Here is a 25072-nt window from a genome sequence, read left to right as displayed (position 1 = left end):
GAGCCAGGGTTTGACCATCATGGCAGCAGTGGAGAGCAATGTGATCAAACCTACGTTTTACAAAAATAACTCAGCTATATCCTGAAGGATAAAATACATAAAAGAGAGACTGCAAGCAGGGAGCCTGTTATGAAACTGTCATGGCAGCCTGAACTGGGACAGTGGCAGTGAGAATGGAGAGGTATGGACAGAATTGAGAAGGGCTTGGAGGGGGAATGGAAAGCACTTAGTGACCGAATAGATGTGGGAGCAGAGGAACGATGCAGGGATGACTCCATAATCTAGCACAAACACACACACACACACATGCCAGAAAAATAAAAAAAAATAAAAAAAACAGGAAGAGAAACAAGTTGGGGGAAAAAGATAATGAGCTCAGTGTTATAAATATTAAGTTTGGGGAACTGCAGGAAGAATATCAAGTGAGGGAGTTTAAAGTATAATTCTGGAGTGCAGGACAGACCCCTTCAGGATGGTTAGAAGGGAAGGTGAAAAAAAAAAAGAGAGGGAAAAAAAGGGAGGAAGTGGCACTTAAAAAACAATCCTTGTGTGTGTGTGTGTGTGTGTGTGTGTGTGTGTGTGTGTGTGCTGAGTAGTTATTTTGAAGAAGTATCTGTTTAGTTCTGGTTCATAGAACCAGTTAGGCTACATACACACACACACACACACACAGAGAGAGAGAGAGAGTACTGTCACATGTCTGTATGTTCATTCTGTACCTTGTATTTCTTCCATTAAGCATCTACCATGTGCCTGGTACCCTTCTAGATCTGGAGCATACAGAAGTTAAAAAGTCCAAACCCTGCCATCAAGGAGTTTATTTTTTAGTGCAGGAGACAGACAATAAAAAAGTAACCAAATAAATATAAAATACAATGTGAAGTAAATAAATGCCAGAAAAATAAAGCAGGTAAGAGACTAGATAGTTACCAAAGGGGGGCGGGGAAGGATGGCTATTTGAAATAGTGTGGTTGTGGTCAGAGAAGGCAACTTCCCTGAAATTGACAGTTTTAATGGACACCTAAAGTGATGGAGAGAGCCAAAAAGAAAAAAGAAAAAAACAAACAAAAACTGGAGGAAGAGTGTTTCAGGCAGAGGGAAGAGCAAGTATGAAGACCCTGAGATAAGAACTCATTTAGTACAACTGAGAAACAGCCAGGCATCCAGCTTGGCTAGAATAGACAAAATAGCCACAAGTAACATTTATAGTACTCTTGTCAGGTACTATTAATAAATAACACTGTAAAAATTTTCATGGATTTATATCCTATCTTTTCAACTGCATGTAAGCCCACTGAAGGCATGATCCATGTTTAAACTCCATATCCCCAAAGTATCTGGGACAATGCTGTGCATGTACTAGGTGCTCTTTCTTTTTTATTATTATTATTATACTTTAAGTTCTAGGATACATATGCAGAACATGCAAGTTTGTTACATAGGCATATACGTGCCATGGTGGTTTGCTGCAGCATCAACTCCTCATTCACATCAGGTATTTCTCCTAACACTATCAGCCTGCCCCAGTCCCCCAACCCCCAACAAGCCCCGATGTGTGAGGTTCCCTGCCCTGTGTCCAAGTGCTCTCATTGTTCAATTCCCACCTATGAGTGAGAACATGCGGTGTTTGGTTTTCTGTCCCTGTGTTAGTTTGCTGAGAATGATGGTTTCCAGCTTCATCCATGTCCTTGCAAAGGACATGAACTCATCCTTTTTTATGGCTGCATAGTATTCCATGGTGTATATGTGCCACATTTTCTTTATCCAGTCTATCATTGATGGACATTTGGGTTGGTTCAAAGTCTTTGCTATTTTGAGTAGCACTGCAATAAACATACGTGTGCATGTGTCTTTATAGCAGCATGATTTGTAATCCTTTGGGTATATACCCAGTAATGGGATTGCTGGGTCAAATGGTAATTCTAGTTCTAGATCCTTAAGGAATCACCACACTGTCATCCACAATGGTTGAACTAATTTGCATTCCATGCTCATGGATAGGAAGAATCGGTATCATGAAAATGGCCATACTGCCCAAAGTAATTTATAGATTCAATGCTATCCCCATCAAGCTATCATTGACTTTCTTCACAGAATTAGAAAAAACTACTTTGAATTTCATATGGAACTAAAAAAGAGCCTATATAACCAAGACATTCCTAAGCAAAAAGAACAAAGCTGGAGGCATCATACTACCTGACTTCAAACTATACTATAAGACTACAGTAACCAAAACAGCATGGTACTGGTACCAACATAGATATATAGACCAATGGAACAGAAGAGAACAGAGGCCTCAGAAATAAGGCCACACATCTACAACCATCTGATATTTGACAAACCTGACAAAAACAAGCAATAAGGAAAGGCTCCCCTATTTAATAAATGGGAAAACTGGCTAGCCATATGCAGAAAACTGAAACTGGACCCCTTCCTTATACAGTATACAAAAATTAACTCAAGATGGATTAAAGACTTAAACGTAAAACCTAAAACCATAAAAACCCTAGAAGAAAACTTAGGCAATACGATTTAGGACACAGGCATGGGCAAAGACTGCATGAGTAAAACACCAAAAGCAATGGGAACAAAAGCCAAAATTGACAAATGGGGTCTAATTAAACTAAAGAGCTTCTGCACAGCAAAAGAAACTATCATCAGAGTGAACAGACAACCTGCAGAATGGGAGAAAATTTTTGCCATCTATCCACCTGACAAAGGGTTAATATCCAGAATCTACAAGGAACTTAAACAAATTTACAAGAAGAAAACAAACCACCCCATCAAAAACTGAGTGAAGGATATGAACAGACACTTATCAAAAGACATTTATGCAGCCAACAAACATGAAAAAAAGTTCATCATCACTGATCAAAGAAATGCACATCAAAACCACAATGGGATACCATCTCACACCAGTTAGAATGGCGATCATTAGAAAGTCAGAAAACAACAGATGCTGGAGATGATGTGGAGAAATAGGAATGCTTTTACACTGTTACTAGGTGTTCTTTCTCCATTCATTTATCTATAATTGTGGATCAGGATCTCTAACCCTGCCTCGTCCCACTCTCAAACACTTCTGAGCTAATCCTAGATGCTACTTACCATCTGGCCAACAACTGATAAACTATTTCTAGGATCAATGTGGTCAGTAGGAAACACAAACTATGCCTAGAGCAACACAGAAAGGCCAAACACCAAGATTTATTTACCCTTGCTGTTTGCAGACCTGATGGTTTTTGTCAGGCTCTAGCATTGCAGACTGAAATATGAGGAAATCCTGCACATGCTCAGAGAAGCTGTTGGCTTTGCCACAGTTCTACGCCTAAACATTATAATAATATTATTATTATCCCACAGGGGTGTCATGAGGATTAATGAGACATTTTCAAATCACTTTGAGCTACTCTGTTGGGGGTACTAAATAAACGGTATGTTTTCCTCTTGAAATGCCATTTTTGGCATTGATTTGTCGTGATGGGTTCGGCTGTCCAACAGGGCTAGAATGAGTCCACCAACTCATTTTCTACAGACAACAGACTAGCCATCAGAAGGAGTGGTTTTCAGTTAAGATAAATATGAATTGAAATGAACTAGTCGGCAATCAGAAGCAAATAGGCTGCTGTTAGAAATCTAGTATATTAAGTACTCACAGTGATCAACATAACAGTTGCACAGTGTGATACAGTAAAGCAAACACTGGATTTGGAAATGGTCCAAGATTTTAGGCCCAGCTCTGCTGCTAACTAGCTATGTGAGCTTAAACAAATTGCAAAACTTCTCTGGGCCTCAAATATAAAGTAAGGGCTTTATATATGTCCTAAGAAGCTCATAATCAAAGTCTTCCAGACAAGGCAAATACGTGAAAGGAATGGAAATAGTCATTTATGAAGGAAAGATATTTCACAGCTGGAAGAAGCTTGTGACCATTCATCACAGGACTATCCTCTGCTCTGGTCTTCCTTGCCATTGATTAATATTAATTTCAGTACTAATTCCTGCAAAAGAAGGAATAAATCACTTTCTAAGTCAGACATAGAAGTACATGAAACATCTGGTCTTTAAAAATAGGGTCTTTGCCTTTCCATGAGCTATCATTGCAGCAAGCAGTCTGTCTCATTCCAAGATTTAAATATATGAATGATTGATTATACTGCTACTCTAATCACCAGCTCAAAATATATATGCAAAATAATGAGGTGGCTGTCACATTCCAGTGTTCTGGAGTTTTGTAAGAGAGTTTTACGTGGTTGCCCAGTTTTGCCATCTCACCACATAAGTGACTGCCTGCATTGCCTGGCACTGACCAGGAGGTGAAACAGAAGATGAAGGGACAGTAAAGGACATGGGTGCCTGTTGTGCCCAGGAGAGCCAGCGGTGGAAATCCTATGGAATAAACGAGCAGTGTTTTCTATGGTGAGCTCAGTTTTCCCTCACTCCTCATCTTAGGAATCACAGCAGGATTCTGGGCTCAAAAAGAAGAAATGTTGACACTCCAGAACAGATAGCAATGCAAAGAGCCACTCCTTGGGGAATTCAATTTGACAAATATGTACCGAGTCCCCAAAGGCACTTTGGTAGTTGCTAGAAATATAAATTGGCTAGGACCTACTCTGTGCCCTAGAGAACCTCATGGTTGGGAGTGGTGGTGTGAAGTATTGACCACAAATCACTTACTTAAAATTGAATTGTCAGGTAACTTTGGGTGGGTGAGGGGCTGTCTAGACAATAGTTCCTCTTCTGTAAATGATTTGAATGATACAATTTAAAAAACGGACTTTTTAAAGCCTAGGGTTGAGTTATATTAGATTGCCGAACTTTCTGGAAACAAATTGTGTTCAAAGTAACCACAACAATTTGGAAAAATAAGTTTAAAGAAGATACATGTAAGTTATCTCGGGGCCCAGATCAAGCAAGAGGTACAAGGTGCAGAATGAATGTCCTTCCAGTTTAACAACTAGAGCGATGCAAATTCCCTACCACAAGGGCAGTGCCAAAATATTAAGTGAAAAGTCTAGGTACAGGTCCTGCTCTCATCCCTTCCACAACAGGCTTGAGTCATAAAGTCGGACTTCCTAACCACACAACTTAGACTTCGTGAATTTCCTTTCCCATTTTTCCTCTTATTTCCCCGCCAATAGGGAATCTGTGTAGTGGGTAAAGACCAGGATGTCACTGCTAATCCCAATCAGAAACTTGGTCCTTGATTCTTCCCAGTGGCCGAAATCTCCGCGGCGAAAAAGGGTGTGAACTATTCTCTAAAGCAGCAGGGCCCGAACGCCTTTAATAATCCACTTCCTTCGGACTCCGTTTGCAAAGCCCATCAGCACCCATTACTCCGTTCGGCTTCGCATCCTAGCAGAAAGCTAAATTGTTCAAACCCCCGCTCCTTCCCAGGGTTTGGCGGTCCTCGACCCTCAAGGGAGCGTGGGATGCCGGCGCCAGGCTTGCCTCTGGCCCAGGGCGCCCGCCTGGCCTGCACTCCCTCCCTGGACACTGGGCCCGCCTGCCCTCCCCGGGCTGGCCCAAGGGGTGTGAAGGCCAGGGGGCCGGCGCCCGCGGGGCCGCGGTGGAGCTCTCCCGGCCCACGGGCCAAAAACCCTGGGGACTGGGACGCGGCCACGCGGGCCGGGGGCGAGGGGCGCTGACCAGAAGCGGGCGGAGCCTAGGGGCCCGGGCAGGCGGCGGGACTCCCCGTGGGCCGGCTCCGCTGGGTGGGCATTCCCGCGGGGCGCCGAGGTACAACATGAGGGCTCTTTGCTGAGACAGAGGGGCCGTGAGGGCTGCAAGAAAGGGAGGCCCGCGGCTCTCCCCGAGAGCGGGGCGCGCGCCCGCGCGGTGGGCGGGAAAACTAAGGGGACGCGGAGGCGAGCGCGCGTCCCGCAGGGGAGGGGGCGGAGAGCGTGAGGAGGAGGGAGGAGGCGTCTCCGTGCGGGAGCCCGGCTGACCGCGCCAGACCCAGACAGAGCCTCGCGGCTGTAGCTGCAACAGGCGGCGGGCTCGGTTCGGGGGCGGAGGCGGCGAAGGGGCGGGGAGCGCCAGGAGGAGCGACCCGGCCCCACCACAGCCGCCTCTTCCCCGCCGCATGGACGAGCACCTCAGCCTTCTGCGCTCGCCGCCGCCGCCCTCAGCCCGCCACCGCGCCCACCCTGCCCAGCGCCCCGCGAGCAGCGGCGGCGCCCACACGCTGGTAAACCCCAGCTACGCGGAGCCCGCCGCAGGCCCCGAGCTGCCGCCCGACATGACCGTGGTGCCCGGGGACCACCTGCTGGAGCCGGAGGTGGCGGATGGTGGAGGGGCCCCGCCTCAGGGCGGCTGTGGCGGCGGCGGCTGCGACCGCTACGAGCCGCTACCGCCCTCACTGCCGGCCGCGGGCGAGCAGGACTGCTGCGGGGAGCGCGTGGTCATCAACATCTCCGGGCTGCGCTTCGAGACGCAGCTGAAGACCCTTTGCCAGTTCCCCGAGACGCTGCTGGGCGACCCCAAGCGGCGCATGAGGTACTTCGACCCGCTCCGCAACGAGTACTTCTTTGACCGCAACCGGCCCAGCTTCGACGCCATCCTCTACTACTATCAGTCTGGGGGCCGCATCCGCCGGCCGGTCAACGTGCCCATCGACATCTTCTCCGAGGAGATCCGCTTCTACCAGCTGGGCGAGGAGGCCATGGAGAAGTTCCGCGAGGACGAGGGCTTCCTGCGGGAGGAGGAGCGGCCCTTGCCCCGCCGCGACTTCCAGCGCCAGGTGTGGCTGCTCTTCGAGTACCCCGAGAGCTCCGGGCCAGCCCGGGGCATCGCCATCGTGTCCGTGCTGGTCATCCTCATCTCCATTGTCATCTTCTGCCTGGAGACGCTGCCGGAATTCCGCGACGAGAAGGACTACCCCGCCTCGCCGTCGCAGGACTCATTCGATGCAGCCGGCAACAGCACGTCGGGGGCCGCCGCGGGAGCCTCCAGCTTCTCGGATCCCTTCTTCGTGGTGGAGACGCTGTGCATCATCTGGTTCTCCTTCGAGCTGCTGGTGCGGTTCTTCGCTTGTCCTAGCAAAGCCACCTTCTCGCGAAACATCATGAACCTGATCGACATTGTGGCCATCATCCCTTATTTTATCACTCTGGGTACCGAGCTGGCCGAACGACAGGGCAACGGACAGCAGGCCATGTCTCTGGCCATCCTGAGGGTCATCCGCCTGGTGAGGGTCTTCCGCATCTTCAAGCTCTCGCGCCACTCCAAGGGGCTGCAGATCCTCGGGCAAACGCTGAAGGCGTCTATGCGGGAGTTGGGGTTGCTCATCTTCTTCCTCTTTATTGGGGTCATCCTTTTCTCCAGCGCGGTCTACTTTGCCGAGGCAGACGACCCCACTTCAGGTTTCAGCAGCATCCCGGATGCCTTCTGGTGGGCAGTGGTAACCATGACAACAGTGGGTTACGGCGATATGCACCCAGTGACCATAGGGGGCAAGATTGTGGGATCTCTCTGTGCCATCGCCGGTGTCTTGACCATCGCATTGCCTGTTCCCGTGATTGTTTCCAACTTCAATTACTTCTACCACCGGGAGACAGAAGGGGAAGAGCAAGCCCAGTACATGCACGTGGGAAGTTGCCAGCACCTCTCCTCTTCAGCCGAGGAGCTCCGAAAAGCAAGGAGTAACTCGACTCTGAGTAAGTCGGAGTATATGGTGATCGAAGAGGGGGGTATGAACCATAGCGCTTTCCCCCAGACCCCTTTCAAAACGGGCAATTCCACTGCCACCTGCACCACGAACAATAATCCCAACTCTTGTGTCAACATCAAAAAGATATTCACCGATGTTTAATATATGATACAAGTGACATGCTGTGCTCCGTATTGTGTGGAACATGCCCCCTTGGTCTGCCTATGCCCTTGTTTTATACATTTCCAGACCATTCATCAAGGAAAGGACCTGAAGAAGTGGAAAGCACACTTCATTCTCCCTCTCCCTACTGCTTCATACTGAAACAGGTGCCTGTTTTGCAAGTGGGCTGCATTCTCTCAGCTCTCCTTTTCCCCCTTACCCTCTCTCTCTTAACATTGTAAACAACAAACTTACATTAAACTGCATTTCTAGTACACGCCCTATTTTAAAAAGAGCAGTACATCCTGGGAGGAAATGAAACTAAACAGTTAGAGTAACTGTTTAACCTCAGAATTTTAAAGGCAGTTGTTTCTTTCCTAAGTACATCAATTCGCAGTAAATGATGCTTCAGTTTGATGGACCTTTCAACGTTATTTCCTGAATATGAATTTCGGTTGCCTACCCTGTAGATATGTGGATGAAGAGTCTAACTAGATAATGACTTGTAAACCCACCGTGAGTTATTTGGTTTTTGACTGAAATTCCTATTTGAATCCCCCTTCCCGGAATTTTAAGGGTCTCTACAACTTTGAATAAAGGGAAGTGCCCAAGATGTCCTGATCTGACTAATTAGTTTAATTCTTTCGGGCTTGCCAAGCATTTCTAAAGCATTAGACTAACAGATTCCTGTGATGTTCTGTGCATATGTCCCAGCCCCAATATCTATCAAAGTCTAGAAACAGATGTTTTCAGTGCTGCTGAGAGAAACAAAAAATTTCCTAATGCATCTGAGAGATAAGCTTCGGCAGTATCACAAGAAGATTAAAGTGGCAGACACCCTTTCCAGCGGAAGTTACTAATTCGGACCTGACTGATGCAGTTCCCATAGCAACCCATGTTTCCTGGGAAACCCGAAAAAGGTTGTCATGGCATCTCTTGCTCTCTAGCCCCACCTCCCAGCCCCTGCCGTTTCCACAGTAACCTTTCCAGATGGTTCCTACTTACATGATTTCATAAGGAAAACCACTGTTTGAATAAGCCGCACAAAAAAAGTTAAGTCTGAGACTCTAAGGAGGTGAAATGAATCCCAAATGCATTTTTTGACTATGAAAATCATTATGTCATTCCATAATGACTGAATCAAGAAGGAAAATATGGTGTTTGGAATGTTAGATATTAACCACAATAAGGCATGACCTGGATTACATGCTATTTATTAGGCAATAATTTTAAAAGATGCTTCTCTACAGTTTTCTTTATCCAAGAACTTTCAAGCCAACAAATGAAATTTAAAAGCAAATGTAAAAGTGTTCTGTACATAAGCAAATGAGAGATTCAATCAGTGTGCCTGAAACCTTACTATGAGGGACCTTCAGGCTTTCTCTTTAAAAAAAAAAAAAAATACAGATCCCCCAACAGCTCTGTCGTCATCACAGCCCTTGACAAGCTAAATAAACTTCACATAAATAAAGGATGCGCGTTTTAAACTGAGTGAATTGCAGACAATCAATTAAAAGAAGGGACAGGAAGTAACCAGATCTCGGGAGAACACCTGCAAGTTTCAGCCATATGCCAAGGGTTGCCAGAAGACAGACAGAATCAGGTGAGCACTGTGTGATCTACTGGGAGCAGTCCCTTTTGTTATCCAGAGCCAGGGAACTGTCATTCATATAGAGACTGATGGTATTTGCCAAACCAACAGTTTTATATTAGTTGCATGCTTGGTGTCTTTTTAAAAATAATTTTCACCTTTCTCATTTGATTTCCATGTTGCTAACTGTCCTTTAGTTTCCATTGTTTATTACAAAAGGATGAAAAAACAGTCATTGCTCTTCAGAATAACCTTTGCCCAAGCTGAACTGAAAATCATTCCATTCCTTTTACTAACCCACTTGGCCTCCAAGCAACCTGTTTCCCTTAAAAAAGGATAAATGGCAGAATCTACTGCTGTTAGATTATTGGTCCAATTTTAATTTACATAATTATTTAATAGTAAGCAGTGGTACAGTTCTTTGAAACAAAAAATGGTTAAACATAAAATAAGAGTAACATTTTATTTAAACATAGTCATTCTGTTTCATATATATTATATAAATTATACATTATCCACAATTGTTTTTTGGTTTTGATAGCATATAACTATTCTATCCTTCCAGAGTAAATGAGAATAACCCTATTTTTAAAGCCCATAAAGTATTTTCAGTTAGGAGCATATTTATGATGCATGCATTGAAGAGAGTGGAAAATAATGATTGAGATTGTAAGAGAGAGCTGAGGAAGGAAAAGACCAAACAAATAGAGGCAAGAAATCTAAATATACCTGGTCATAGATTTGTTGTTTGTTTTTATCTGTGTATATCTAACTAGGACTTCATTATCTAGTTTTCGTTGCTTTTGTTTGAGTTAACCTTTGACATTGATCTACCTCTTGACCAAACTTTTGGTACCCTTAATGACCAGAAATTATTTTTATGACACATTTTGATAATATGTTAGATACATTGTAACAATTACATTAAAATAATTTTCGTGTCCTTAAAATAACATAGAGGTCAACGAAGTGCAATGGCAATTTTATTCATATTTATTCAAGAGATGTAGAAACCTTGATTAGTTCTATAAGTAAATTATGGTTGTGCCATAATTCTTATGGTTATTAAATGGCAGTAATTTAAAGGGGAACTTTGTTCTTTAATCCAGAGAAATATCCTGGCTTTTGACTCATAACTTTGAGGTAATATGATTGCTTATAGTCACCACATTATAAGTTCCCTAAAGGCTACAGGCTCTGTGTCTTGAAGGTTTTAGGTACTAGTGCCTAGCACAGAATGTGTGCCACATTTGTTGAGTGAATGGCTGTTATCTTACATGAATGTTATTTCCAGGCTTTTAATAAAGTGGCTAAAAGCATAAGCTCTGCAGTCATATTGCCAGGATTTGAATCCTGACTCTGCTATATGATCTTGAACAAATTACTTAACCTCTCTGTGCCTCAGTTTCTTTGTTTGTTAAATGGAGTAATAGTACCTCATAGGTTTATTGTGAATAGTAAATGTTAATATAGGTAGAACACTTAGAAAAAATAATTCCATGACATGGCATCAGAGATTTTGCTAAGAGATTATATTGTGATCATTACTCACAAACATTGTATAATTAATACAATGCTTTGTGAATATGAAATATATAAATAATCAGTGTCTTCCTATTTCCTTTCTATAATAAGAATAATAATAATTACCATTTATTAAGAGTCAACCATGTCCTGGACAGTCGTCAACTCCACAAGGTAAGTGCTATTAACCTCATTTTAGGAGGGCAAAAAACAGATGTTTAAAGTTAAGTGATTTCCCTAAGACTTCACAGCTAGCAGGAGACTCCAATGATTTAAAGCCATGTTATTCTGGCTCTGAAACCCGTGCTACTTTTATTAGGTGACTTGAAAAGCAAAATAAATCTCTTATGCTTTTAGGCTTGGCTTCAGCCCGTGTCACTAATTAATGAGTTCATGTAGATAACATATCCCCAGAAACCTATTTCATTTCAGTATACTGAAAATTAACCTGTTTAAAATAATCAGATATTTTAACCAAATATAAGGATCAAATATAAGTTATTTAAATAAGATGAAGAGATTGACTTTTCTAATAACAAAAGATTATTTTCTTATGGTTGGTTTATCTAAATTTAATCTTAGAAAGTATAACCAGTCGTAGTAGTGTTCAGTGATAACTGCTACGACAATGGGTATTTTTCAGTTTTAGGATGTTCTGTTTTCATGTGTTTTAATCAACAGTAGATGATAGCATTATGCAAATTATTTTTCTATCTCCTTATACTTTGCTTAAGTTACTGAAGAACCATACCAGAAAGTTGTGTAAATATTTTCACTCTCCCTTATAAAGAGGGAAGAAATTATTCAGAACAGAAGTATTAAAAGCAGAATGAGATTGCCAGTTCATTGAAACTTGTGACATTATTGCCTTACGTAACCACTCCATGGATCTTTAAGGTCATCTGTGCTCTAAAAAAATTAAAATATAATTTTTCCTACATAATAGCTGCAGACCCTTCTCTAAGTTCTTAAATCATTTATGAAATGAAAATGGATAGTGATTTGGGCTTAGAGCAAAATTCTAATGAGCCTATGTTTGCACATGCCAGCTAGCTTTGCCAAACTACAGGCTTCACTGTTAAGCTCAGTTGCATGTCTTAGGTGTTGAAGAAATATACAGATGTCTGTGTATAGCAAGAGATTCATGTGAGGAGGTGTGACTGGATCAGTTCACATCCATCAACCCCCTGGGGAAAAATGTATATGCCCTACAGCTGATGAATCCAGATAGAAACATGGAAGTTAACATTGTTATTATTTTATTTCTTTTATGATGTTTTAAAATGACATGATGCACCAACTATGGTGACATAACCACAGACACCTACATGTAGGAGGAAGCATTATGTCAGTTTTTTCTAAACTTTGAAATAAATTTTCAGTATTGAAATTTTAAATGCACAGTATGAAGACATTTAAAGTTATGGTTTGTTGCCATAAAATTTGTTATTTACCTTTTTGGCATATAACACACCCAAGTATTTGTTTTGCTATAGTATATAAATACAATGTATATAATATATCCTAGTAGTCTATTCCTTTGAGAACCATAACTATAACTTATTGACTTCTATACATTTAAAATTTCAACATTTTCTACAGCAGTTCCAAGTCCTTCCCACCTCTCAGCTGTGAATAGAAGTGATAACCCTTCCCACTAAGAAATGCAAAGAAGCACACGTGCCCCATAATCTGAAGACTTATGGAAACACTGTGAGATAGAGGTGAGGAGCATAAGAATTGGACGAGGATATTTAGGGATGCATTTTTAGGGTGGGAGCTTTTTCTTTCTGTCTTGTATTAGACCTTTTAAACTGAGGAGGATACAATTATTGGTTTTTGTACTATTCCGTATGGGTTTGGGGGGCAATTCTACATATGTTAATGAAATCACTTGTTTTTTATATACCTTTAGGAAGTGGTTGATAGCCTTTGAGAGAAAGTAAATCAAAGAAGGCAGGAAAAGGGGGGCAGAAGCCAATCAGAGCCCAGACCTTTACTATTGTGACTCAGCTCTTAACTTTCTGCCAGAAAATGGCCATTGCTACATAGCATATGATAATAGTATTCTTTATGTACTCATATTCAGTTTGCAAGTATAATTTAAATGATTCAGACTGGTTAGAAAGCTTTCAGATGTTTGTCTTGATTTTTAATGACGTGGTGAGCTAATTTTCAAAATTGTGAAGAAAAATACATTTTAAAAAGAAAACGTCTTCATGATTTTACTGGGTTCTTTTGTACCAGATGTGTTTTTTCTTCTGTTTTAAAATTTGCACCATTAGCCATCAAATGCATATTAAGAAGAGATCTGGAAAAGAGCCTCCCATCATTTTCTTGGGAGCCACGTTGTTATTGTTGTAACCTAAATAGTGTGGAATAGGAGCTCTGCCCTAAAAAATAAAGCCTGGAATTCTGGTTGCTAGCAATACAGCACTTAAATGGAGAAAAAAATGATATTTCATCATGTCTAAAGAATGTTATGAATAAATTTGTTCATGCAAGACTCTGACTTTGCAGATACAGGGGTCATACTTTCCAGTATGGTGATAGTGATTGGGGAGAAGCTTTTTCCCTTACAGTAAGCTTCCAACTTCACACCCACTCCTAATATCATAACACAAAGGCTCTTGGGAATCTCTATGGAGGCCCCCACCAACTTTTTAGAATGAAAGTTAGCATCATGCCTACACGTTTTATATCAGACAGCACTGTTATTTCATTTGTCTTCCATTACATTTATTTTAAACTTCCGTTCATTATGGAAGTCCCTCTGAATCCTAAGGTTCTTATTTTTATACATTTAAACATGTTCTTTAAATTAAACATAATTAATTTGGAAGAGAAGCAGTGGGGACAATTTATTACACACACACACACACACACACACACACACACACACACCCCTTACCTATTCATAGATTACTTCCTATCCTGCAGTACATTTACTTTCTGTCTGTTGATCTAAATGTTCTCATTTTTTCTGAAAATTAGTGAATTTCCAAAATACTCGTTTTCATTCCATATGTGCAGCATAAATATTTACAAATCATTTTTCTTTTTTTCCAGCCTTACTTAAAATGCAGGTTTATTGCCTAGTGTTCTCAATGCATTTATTAATGAAATAATATTCATAGAAATAGTAAATATACTCAACCTATCACCAAATTTTGTCATTTAGCCTCCCGGATATCTCTAAAAACAGTCCACTTTACTATGGCGCTGCCAGGACCACTCTAATCCACACTGTCATCTCTATCCTACATAAGTGTGAAGGTCTCTTCATGGCATCCTCACATTTCTTGTGGGCACTCTTTGACCCTTTCTCTACCTGGTAGCCAGAATGATCTTTTTGAGACCAAAATCTGATTACATAACCCACCCCTGCTTAAAATTCTTGCAGGGTCTTCTTGTTTTTAGGATAGAGACCCAAAGGCTTAGCATAGCTTTTATGGTCTCACATGATCTCATATCCAGCCTTACCTCCTCTTTGCTTATGTTTCTCCCCTCCTCCTTTTGTGCTCCAGTCACCCTGGTCTTCTTCCAGATACAGGATAAGCTCCCTTTCCCTCTTAAGCTAATGGGGATCTTTGCAATTGTTTCGCTGCCAGCCTCCTCTTTCTCTCCTCACCTCTTCTATTTTTACTTCAATACTCCTCCAAGGCATCTCTCATGATTCTGGTTTTTTTCAGTTCCCCTATTACAGTGTAGTAGTTCATTAAATTTAAGATGCCTTTGATTATAAGAAATACTATTATTTGTGTACTTTATTTTAAAGATTTCCAATTGTAAGGATAAAGTACCAGTGATTTTAAGGTGCATCCCAATTTCATAGATGCTCAAATCTAAAAATGTATGTCTTAGAATGCATTAAATATAGTATGTTATCTTGACATAGCTGTAATTTTATATTTATTTGTGTTACATGATTAATTTCTGTTTCTTCCACAAGAGTGGGGACTATATCTTTCTTTGTTCACCACTGAATCCCTTCCCACTCTCTCCTGAGTCTGCTCCAAAAGGCTATCACCCCCCTATCACTCCACCAGAAGTGTATTTGGCAAGGTCACTGGTAACCTCATATAACAATACCCAGTGGTCATTTCTCAGTTCTCATTTCAATTTGACCTATTAGAAGCATTTGGCATAGTCGGCTACCTCCCCATTCCTAAGGAGACTGTCTTCATTTGACTTCCAAGATAACACACTGTGGATTTTCTTTCTACTTCTCTGGCCTCTCCTTAATCTTATTTACTGGTTCTTTCTCATCTTTTCATTCTTCATTCTGTCTTATTCTAATAGCTTTAAACTATCTAGGTATGTACATTTGTATCTCCCACCTAGATCTCTCCCCTGAGCTCCTGATTGAATTTCCACCTGCCTACATGACGTCTCCACTTGGATATCTAATAGACATCTCAAACTTAATATGTCCAAAACTGAGCTTCCCTCCTTCCCATCAAGCCTGTACTTCCTGCCCTCTTCCCCACCTCCACTACTGGCAGCTTCAGCTTTCCAGTCGCTCAAAATAAAATCCTTGGAATTATCCTTGATTCTTCTTTTCCTCTTACATCCCTTATTTAATCCACTGTGTTAACACTACTTTTAAAATGTTTCAAGAGGCTTACCACTTCATACCACTTCTACCGCTACCACTTGATCTAAACCATCATTATCTTCACCTGGATTTTTATGGGCCTCCAGTTTCCATCCTTCTTCTTATTTGAGTCTATTCTCAACATAACAACCAGGGTGATTCTTTTAAAACATTTATCAAATTGTATTACATCTTTGTGTCAAAACCACCGTTTGGCACCCCATTTCACACAGAGTACCAGCTAAAGGCTTTTTTACAATGGCCTGCAAGGCCCTGTCTCATTTTGCCCTCCTTACCCTTTTGACCTAATTTCCAACTCCTCTTCTACTTGATCCTGTGCTGCAGCCACATTGGCCACCTTGATCTTCTTCAAATACACCAGGCACGCTCCACCTTGGGGGCTTTGTGTTTATTGTTCTCGTTCTCGTTCTCCCCGCCTAGGATGTTCTAGCATCTGATAGCTGCATGGCTGCCTCCGTCACCTCCTTCAGGTGTCACTTTCACATTGAAGCCTTCCCTAGCCACACTATTTAAAATTGCAGCCTCAAAACACTCTCTGTATCCTTTCTCTGCTTAATTTTCCCTCTAATGTATTAGGTATTTTATTTATTTTGTTTATTGTATGTTTTCCATTGCCTTCCATGAGGACAAGGAGTTTTGTCTGCTCAGTGTGCTGTATCACCCAAGACCTGACATAGTACCTGAAATACAGTTGGTGCCCAATAAGTATCTATTGGAAGGAGAGATGAGAGGAAGGAAATTACCTTCCAATTTGAGGTGTTTTAACCTATAAACAAAATTTTCATGTCATGCATCTATGCTTCATTTAATCACTATGTGGTTTACACTCCTCATCACTCTCTGAAGGACAAAATTCCTTGTAATCAATTCACTGTAGAAGGTTTGCATTTGTTAAAACATGCTCCAGCAAGTTTTCCACAAGAAGTATTATAGCACCCAATCATGGGGATGGAATCCCTTAATGTAAGTAACTTAACTGTTACCTTATATGAGATATCATTGAGGGTACCTAGTCACTAAGGATACCTGGAAGTTAGAATGCTTCACAAAGACCATGTTTTTTCATACATAATAGCTAGCAGAGTGCTTTTTATTAATGATGACATAAACATGTTGACTAATTCACCAGGATGGCACAGCAAAATCAGAACAAACAAGTGATATCTCCAAAGGACTTATCTATCTAGCAGACATTCTAAGAAACTTCTCTATAAGTTCAGTCTCAGTTTCAGTTAATGATGAGTCCTAAAAATCCATGAAGTCTTCATTACTGTGGAAGCTGATTGAATCAAACATTAGATTTCACTAGTGAATCACATTACAGAATTACATCACTGTAGATATGGACTGACTGGGTATCTTTTGCAAAATAACCTAATTTTAAAATGTAATGATAATTACATTTTAATAACCTATAATTACATTTAAACCTATAAACCTATAGGTTACATTTAAAATGTAATGATAATTACATTTTAAAATTATGACATTTAAAAATTAGCTATTTTTTAAAATAAAAATTAGCTATTTTTTGAAGTGATTGTTCATACATGAAAGGAGATGGGGACATTTAAATCACTTAATGAAAAGTAAGAGCAGATTTTTAGAGTGATATTTATAAAATGGTAAAACTTAAACTACTTCTAAATAATTAGATGGAAGGTGAAGACAATCCAGCAGCATTTGGTTCTTAGTATTGGGAGATTCCTAGCGGCATTGAAATACCAACACATATAGTATAGAATGACTGAAACTGATTAAAGCATTGATATGACTACTGCAGATATTACCATGATTTTTTGTAATATTGTAACCAAGGCACTTTCCTCTGCAGTAGGAAATGAGGATTCTCCTAATAAGAATAGAGAGGAACTTTCCCCACACCCCCTTTGAATTTCCTCCTTTCCCTGGATTTCTCAGGCAAACCAGACCAGAGAATGACCTGACTCTTGCCTCTGCATACCCAAGTGGCACAATTTCCTTACCAAATGTGTCAACAAATTTGATACTAACATATGTGCCTGAGTTTACATATGTAGACCAGCAGAAATTAGAAATTCTTTTCTCCTTACATCACTTTACACAGTTAAGCTCACGTAGGATAAAGATCATTTTTCTCTTCTGAGAAAAATGTTGTTAGGGATTTTTAAAGAAATGACACAAAATATAGGATTGAAATCTATATTTGTGTTTTTTTCTGGTTTTGGATGAAGGATTGTGATATTGTTTATTTTTATTATTTAACTCACTATGGATTTTACTGGATTTTCTATTATAACTTTGTTTAGTCAAGGTATTAGACATTTAACAGGCAGCCTTATGTGCGATTACATTTTGTATTTACCTCATGTCTGACTACAGAACAATAAAATATCAGATAGTCATGAATAAATTTCTTCTATAAGAAATTACTATGAAAAGCATGTTAAACAAGATTGACTATGTGTCAGACTTCTAAAGAGCAAAATTTACTGGGTAACCAAAAAGTACAGAGAGAAATATTTTCTTCAGGTAAGAACTGTTTGAATTGCTTTATACCTAGATTCTGTAGACCTTTTGCCTGCAGACCTTTTAACTGATTTCAAAAGAGCATTTTACTGTGTGACCATATAAATGGAAGATACTTCTTATTAGTAGACCTAAATATTGCTCAAGGTAGTATCAGTTATACCTCACAGCTCATTTTCCCATGACTTTCTAAATTTTTTTAAGATGTAAGTTACATCTTAACATATTACTGACTTTAATTACTGAGTCAGATTAAAGGTTTTTGCTTGCTAAGAGTACATAATTTTCAAGACCTCAATCAGAGAATTGTATATAACCGAATAAGAAATCTTTCTAGTCCTTGAGCTTATTCATTACCATTTACTTGGTAGAACTGGTAAAACTTATTGGTGTGCAGCTAACTCTAAGTAATTTAATAGATGTCAAAGTATATAGACACATGAAAACAAAGTTCCCATAAAACTACATGCTATAGAATAGCTTCAACTCTTTTCTCATCAAATATAAGTTAATGAGACTAACAGTTAGTTAAGTAAACTAGGTTTCTGTACTCTTTCATTTAGGCCTTTTGGAGGTATTAATTACTTCTTCATAAATTTGATAATTATTGAAATTTGACTATTCTTATTCTCTATTCTTGTTCTGTATGTTGTTCTATATGTTGAAACATTTATTTGGTAGATTATAGGTCACTGTCTTCTATTGTACCTCCTTTCTCTCTTTTTATAGAATCGATTTTGAGTCCATTCTTCTAAGCCTTTCAACCCACATCTTAACCAATAATATAGACATTATGATTTTTGGGTTTTTTTTTTTTTTGAGACAGAGTCTTGCTCTGTCACCCATGCTGGAGTGCAGTGGCGCAATCTCGGCTCACTGCAAGCTTTGCCTCCCAGGTTCACACCATTCTCCTGCCTCAGCCTCCCGCGTAGCTGGGACTACAGGCGCCTGCCACCATGCCTGACTAATTTTTTTTTGTAGTTTTAGTAGAGACGGGGTTTCACCCTGTTAGCCAGGATGGTCTTGATCTCCTGACCTCATGATCCGCCCGCCTGGGCTTCCCAAAGTGCTGGGATTACAGGTGTGAGCCACCTCGCCCGGCCGACATTATGATTATTATCCTGATACTACTTTTATTTTTGTTTCTGTTGAATTACAACCCCCTCCACACCTATACTTTATTAGGTTACATGTGCACAACGTGCAGGTTTGATACATAGGTATACATGTGTCATGTTGGTTTGCTGTACCCATCAACTCGTCATTTCCATTAGGTATTTCTCCTAACGCTATCCCTTCCCCAGCCCACCACTCCCCAGCAGGCCCCATTGTGTGATGTTTTCTGCCTTGTGTCCAAGTGTTCTCATTGTTCAGTTTCCACCTATGAGTGAGAACATGCGGTGTTTGGTTTTCTGTCCTTGGATAGTTTGCTGAGAATGATGGTTTCCAGCTTTATCCATGTCCCTCCAAAGGACATGAACTCATCCTTTTTTATGGCTGCATAGTATTCCATGGTGTATATGTGCCACATTTTCTTTTTTTTTTTTTTTTTTTTTTTTTTTTTGAGACGGAGTCTTGCTCTGTCGCCGGGCTGGAGTGCAGTGGCCGGACCTCAGCTCACTGCAAGCTCCGCCTCCCGGGTTCCCGCCATTCTCCTGCCTCAGCCTCCCGAGTAGCTGGGACTACAGGCGCCCGCCACCTCGCCCGGCTAGTTTTTTGTATTTTTAGTAGACGGGGTTTCACCGTATTAGCCAGGATGGTCTCGATCTCCTGACCTCGTGATCCGCCCGTCTCGGCCTCCCAAAGTGCTGGGATTACAGGCTTGAGCCACCGCGCCCGGCCTCACATTTTCTTAATCCAGTCTGTCAATGATAGACATTTGGGTTGGTTCATGAATGGAACATTTTCTATTGACATAAAGTCTATAGTTTTTAAAAAGTTAAATATACCAGTAAATCATTGTGTTTACTCTGTCTGACAGATCCCTGAAAAGCCCCCCACATACAGAACTGTAGAGCTGCACTGACCAGTAGGATGCTCCATTTTAAATTGCCTGGATCAAGAATGCAGTAGCAGTTATATCACTGATGGGCAGTGATCCATCTGCCAGCACATGTTTTTATTTCAGTTGACATTAAATAATATGTCTCTAACAAATGCTTTATATAAAGGGAACAGCTCTGAAGTTGGAGGATTCGCTTCATAATGCATGCATATAAAAGATATATTTGATCAAGAGATGAAGAATGCTAAAAATATTAAGGTATCATTGCAACCTTTTGACATTTTGGTGAAATCGAATCATCCAAAAACTATAATCAGTGCTGCAGATAAAGAAAGCCTAAAATTTGTTTCTAACAAGCCAACTATTACTGTTTTTTTTTTCAATTAAGTAGTGGACTGTGTTTAATCATGAGATATAATCATGTTATATTCCATATTCTGGGTTAATGTGCAACATTATTTGTGAAGGTGTGTTTTGTACCAAAGGCTCTCATACATAGATTAGCCCATTTACATATAAATAAGTGAGTCTACACTGTGCCCACATGAATGGTATTAAAGACAGACTTGCCTAAAAGAAATGTGCCTTGCTTAATTAAACATTCTTTTATTTTTTTAATTCAAAATGGAAGATTTGCAAATTAGTCTCATAGGTTTTAGCTGAGCTGAACTTGACAAAAATATATTAGTACTTATTACATGTTTTAGTATTTATCTTAATTAAAATTGTAACATTTAGTTATGCTTTCAACAGTTCATATGTTATATATTCATTTAATTTTGTTTTCATGGGATGTTTGATGTGTTGAGACAAAGCACATTCTTAAAGATAAATATAATATTTCATCTAATGTTTATAGCCTTTCCTTCAAAATTATATATGTGAAAGTTTCCTTAACTCATTTTCTATTTTTATATTCTTTTAGAAATGGAACTCTTTTTCAATTAAAAAAAGTTTTAGTTGGAAAAGAGATTTAGAAGGTCATGAAGATGGTTTCCCATTTGGGGACATTTCACTTCTATGCCATTAATGTATTTACTGTGACATTTCAGCAGAATGGTAGCTATTTGTATATTATTTCATAAGCCTTATGGAAAGTCAAACTGTGAAAATTTATTATATAGAACCCTTTTTTATTTCCATATTTTAGTTTCAAAATATACCTGAACAAATGCATAAATAACAAATCCTCTGTTATTTAAATGTATAACAATGCTATGTTATAATAAGAGCACTTGTAGAATTTTAATTATTATAAAAATATTTCAGTAGCAAAGCCAAGATTATAAATTTTTTGATACCCTACAGAATGGAATACAAGTGATGAATTGCATTGTATGAGAATCAGTAACTAAAACAATCTTATTCCTGCAGCAAAACAGATAGATAAATAAAAGATACAATCTAGGTAACTTTCTTTGAGGCAAAGTCTACAATGAATTTCTCACAAGCTGCTGGTAATTTCTTTGTGTCAAAACTTTGAGAACAGATCACTACAGGAAAAATGAAATAAAAATCTGACAGCTATCTCAGATTTGAGCTATGTGAACTTTTAGTCAAGATGATTTGTGATTGAAGTGAAAATATGGCCACTGCCTTGTCTTTGTTCTACATTAGCCCATTTAGTAGAGACATGGACCTGGAGAATAGTCAGTCCATTGCAGCCAATATAATACTTATAATTAATTATCACAGCCTGGGTAGCAGTAAAGTAATGCACATCAGCTGCTGGGATGATTGAAACAAACTGATCAACTGTGTTACAGGAGGTCTTAGACATTCAGATGTTTTAGTAAGCATCAGTAGGTGTTACAAAAATAGACACAAGAACTACCTTTATAAAACACCAATGAGACAACTGTATGCATTATAGTATATTTAATATCTGAATTATTATTACAGATTACAGTTTCAAATAAAGACAAAACCTGGATTTTTATTGTAAAAGCACAGGATGGTGTCAGATGAGTAAACTGTCATACTGAATATGGTTCACAGAAAGGATAGTAAAAATGGTACTGGTTTAGATAACAGTAGACCAGAATTTTTATCCACTTTCTACCTGTGGGACCTTAGGTAAATCAGTTACATTACTAGACTTCAGTTTGCAGGCTTGAATTGCAAGATGCGTGTGCTGGATTCAGTGATCTCCAAAGCCCTTACCAGTCCCCAAAATTCTCATTATACACATTTGAGAAATGCTTTGAAGAAAACTTAGGGCTGGGTGCGGTGGCTCACGCCTATAATCCTAGCACTTTCGGAGTCCGAGGTGGGTGGATAACAAGGTCAGGAGTTCGAGACCAGCCTGGCCAACACAGTGAAACCTCAACTCTACTAAAAATACAAAAATTAGCCGGGCCTGGTGGTACGTGCCTGTAGTCCCAGCTACTCGTGAGGCTGAGACAGGTGAACCACTTGAACCCAGGAGGTGGAGGTTGCGGTGAGCCAAGATCACGCCACTGCACTCCAGCTTGGGCAACAGAGTGAGACTTTGTCTCAAAAAAAAAAAAAAAAAAGAAAGAAAGAAAAAAGTACCCAGATTTTCTTATGCAGGAAAGAATATATGAAGTAAGATTTAAGCCTTGAAAGTATCATAAATATATCATTCTTCAAATTAATTATGATGAAAGAAAATAGGATTCTTTCTCCTCAGAATTTTCATTGATCTATAATGGGATCAAAAAGTAGAAAAATCAGTCTGCAGAATGAAAACAGATTAATTGAAATAGCTAGAAAGGAGGGGAAAGCATTTGTTTAATTAAATGTTAAGGTAACTTGAAAATTGTCTATGAAATGCTAAAACCGTACCACAGCCTTATTGCATGCTCAACATTTTAAGCCTGGGAGCAGGGGACGGTGGGAAAAGGCTGGAGTGATAGAAATGTTTGCCTTATGATCTCTTGACTCCTTTTACACAAGAAGCAGATTGGTAGAGCTTAAGCAGGTGTCTGTGCTATGGTGCTGGCTCTGCCAAAAACTCTCATGTGCCCTAGGAAAGTTCATTTAACTTCTCTGAGCCCGAGTTTATCTGTAAAGTGAAGACTTTTTAAATTTAGTAATCTGTATGTCTCTTCATCTCAGAATTCTATAACGTTTTTCAGATTGTTATATGTGTACATGTATATGTTGCTCCCCTCTGGTCACTAAGATGCCACATATTTCTACTTCAGTGAACAGATTGCAAGTCCAAATGTTCTTGTTTCTAATATTAATAATTGACCTCAGCAAGACCTAAAAAAGTAAAAAAAAAAAAAAAAAAAAGTAAATCTTACCTTTTATTTTGACCTTGGCTTTAAATTATTATGATCTATCATTTCATCTTTGAATGCTGAGTGAGTTACCTAAATAGAATGTCTGTTCCAGTTAATCTTCTCTTTAAATTTTTGTAGTTTAATAAACGTAGCAAATCAGAAGCAACTATATCATGCTTATCAATGAACTGTAGCAGATTGTACGGTGCATTTTTGTCACATTAAAAAGTTAATGCCCTTTTGGTCCCAGAAGCAATGACTATAATCTAAAATAATATTCACAAAATTTTGTGAATGTTTTTGAAAACAGAGGAGGCCTAATCAAGCCATATTGTAGTTCATTTTGCTCAGGAGTGAGAAACAAAATTCAGGGATAACCCAAACATGTCTGTTTGGCAGTAGTGGATAGTTAGGTAAAGAAGGATGATAGCTTTTGCACATCACAGATAAGAGGTGACTATACCTATTGAAAAACAGGAATATATTCTGGTTCCTGGTTTTATGATGTAAAGATATTAGAAGGATACTAAAATTTGGACGCTTGGGAAATTGAATAATACAGAAATATTTTGTCATACTGAGATTATTTGTCCAGAAGTTTAGTCTCATATCCCTTCCATTCAGAAAAGGGGGCAGTTTTTAAAGGCCTCTGTCATTATAGGAAATGTATATTTTGACTAGTGGAGCAATTAGTTAAAACATTTAATCTGATCATTTTGGTTTTGTGAATCTGAATTTTCACTTTAGGTGTAATTGAGTCACTTATGTATTACTGTGATCTTTGTGAGAAGTGATTTCGTCCTTTTTTTTAAGTTGATGAAACTTGATAAATGGTGATTCTAGCATATTGTGTTAATACTGTATCTTACAATAATTTGTGAACTGGCCATCATAAACAAATCATAGTAGTATCTCTTCTGGTAAATTGTTTCTATGGTGTGATCTCTTAATGCTGTGTTTGGGGGTGGGGATGGGGTTAAGTATTTTGTTGACTTTAAGCTGTCAAAGTGTTTTTCTTAAATGCCATAAAATTGTATGACTATAAGCCAAATAAGAATATTCTCTTTTTTCACTTTTAAGGGCACTGTATAGACCATTTTGGAAACTATCCCACAGAATGGTATAATTTAAGTTTAAAAGCTCTTACACACATACACACACACAAATATATATATACACGTACAAGGGAAAGCAAACAGTGTATGCAGTATTTCTTTTTTTTTTTTTTTTTTTTTTTTTTTTGAGACGGAGTCTCGCTCTGCCGCCCAGGCTGGAGTGCAGTGGCCAGATCTCGGCTCACTGCAAGCTCTGCCTCCCGGGTTCACGCCATTCTCCTGCCTCAGCCTATGTGACATGCTACATGTTGCAAGAATCCATTTTCAAAATCTTACACAGATTATGCAGAAGTCAAAATAACAAATACAACACCTCAATTTTTTGTAGAGTCTAGCATTAGTTTACTTATAAGATTTGCTTACATCATACTTCGCAAAGATCATTTACATCATTTATTTAATGTTGAAAATATTTATATGAAGTACTAATGTCATCTGAAGTTTAGAGATTAAACAACCAAGGTTTAGAAAGATCAAATGACTAGTCCAAGATAATATGGCCAATAAATGACTCTAAACCTCCTATGTTCTTTATACTATTCACCTTTTGTCATGTTATTTTTATCCTGTCACTGCCATTATCTTTAAAACTTTGACAAAAATTTACTTTTAAAAGATACATTGGGAATTTTCAGATTTTAGTG

The 25072-nt window shown here is 39.5% G+C and overlaps 2 protein-coding genes across 2 annotated transcripts in view; both read left to right on the top strand.

Moving 5' to 3' along the window:
- The window catches only part of LAMTOR5 (late endosomal/lysosomal adaptor, MAPK and MTOR activator 5), a 301434-nt gene that overhangs the window by 25189 nt on the left and 251173 nt on the right, over nt 1-25072 (top strand). The gene's annotated exons all lie outside the window — the stretch shown is intronic.
- KCNA3 (potassium voltage-gated channel subfamily A member 3) lies at nt 5871-8442 on the top strand. The gene has a single exon (XM_050746152.1). The coding sequence runs from the start codon at nt 6089-6091 to the stop codon at nt 7814-7816; it is 1728 nt and encodes a 575-aa protein (XP_050602109.1). The 5' UTR covers nt 5871-6088; the 3' UTR covers nt 7817-8442.

The sequence above is a fragment of the Macaca thibetana genome, chromosome 1 (assembly GCF_024542745.1).
Source record: "Macaca thibetana thibetana isolate TM-01 chromosome 1, ASM2454274v1, whole genome shotgun sequence".
Classification (NCBI taxonomy): Eukaryota; Metazoa; Chordata; class Mammalia; order Primates; family Cercopithecidae; genus Macaca; species Macaca thibetana.
This window is presented reverse-complemented; position numbering and strand designations above follow the sequence as displayed.

What these genes read in the sequence shown, in the direction of transcription:
- KCNA3 (XM_050746152.1), top strand. Translation starts at nt 6,089, where the DNA reads ATGGACGAGCACCTCAGCCTTCTGCGCTCGCCGCCGCCGCCCTCAGCC.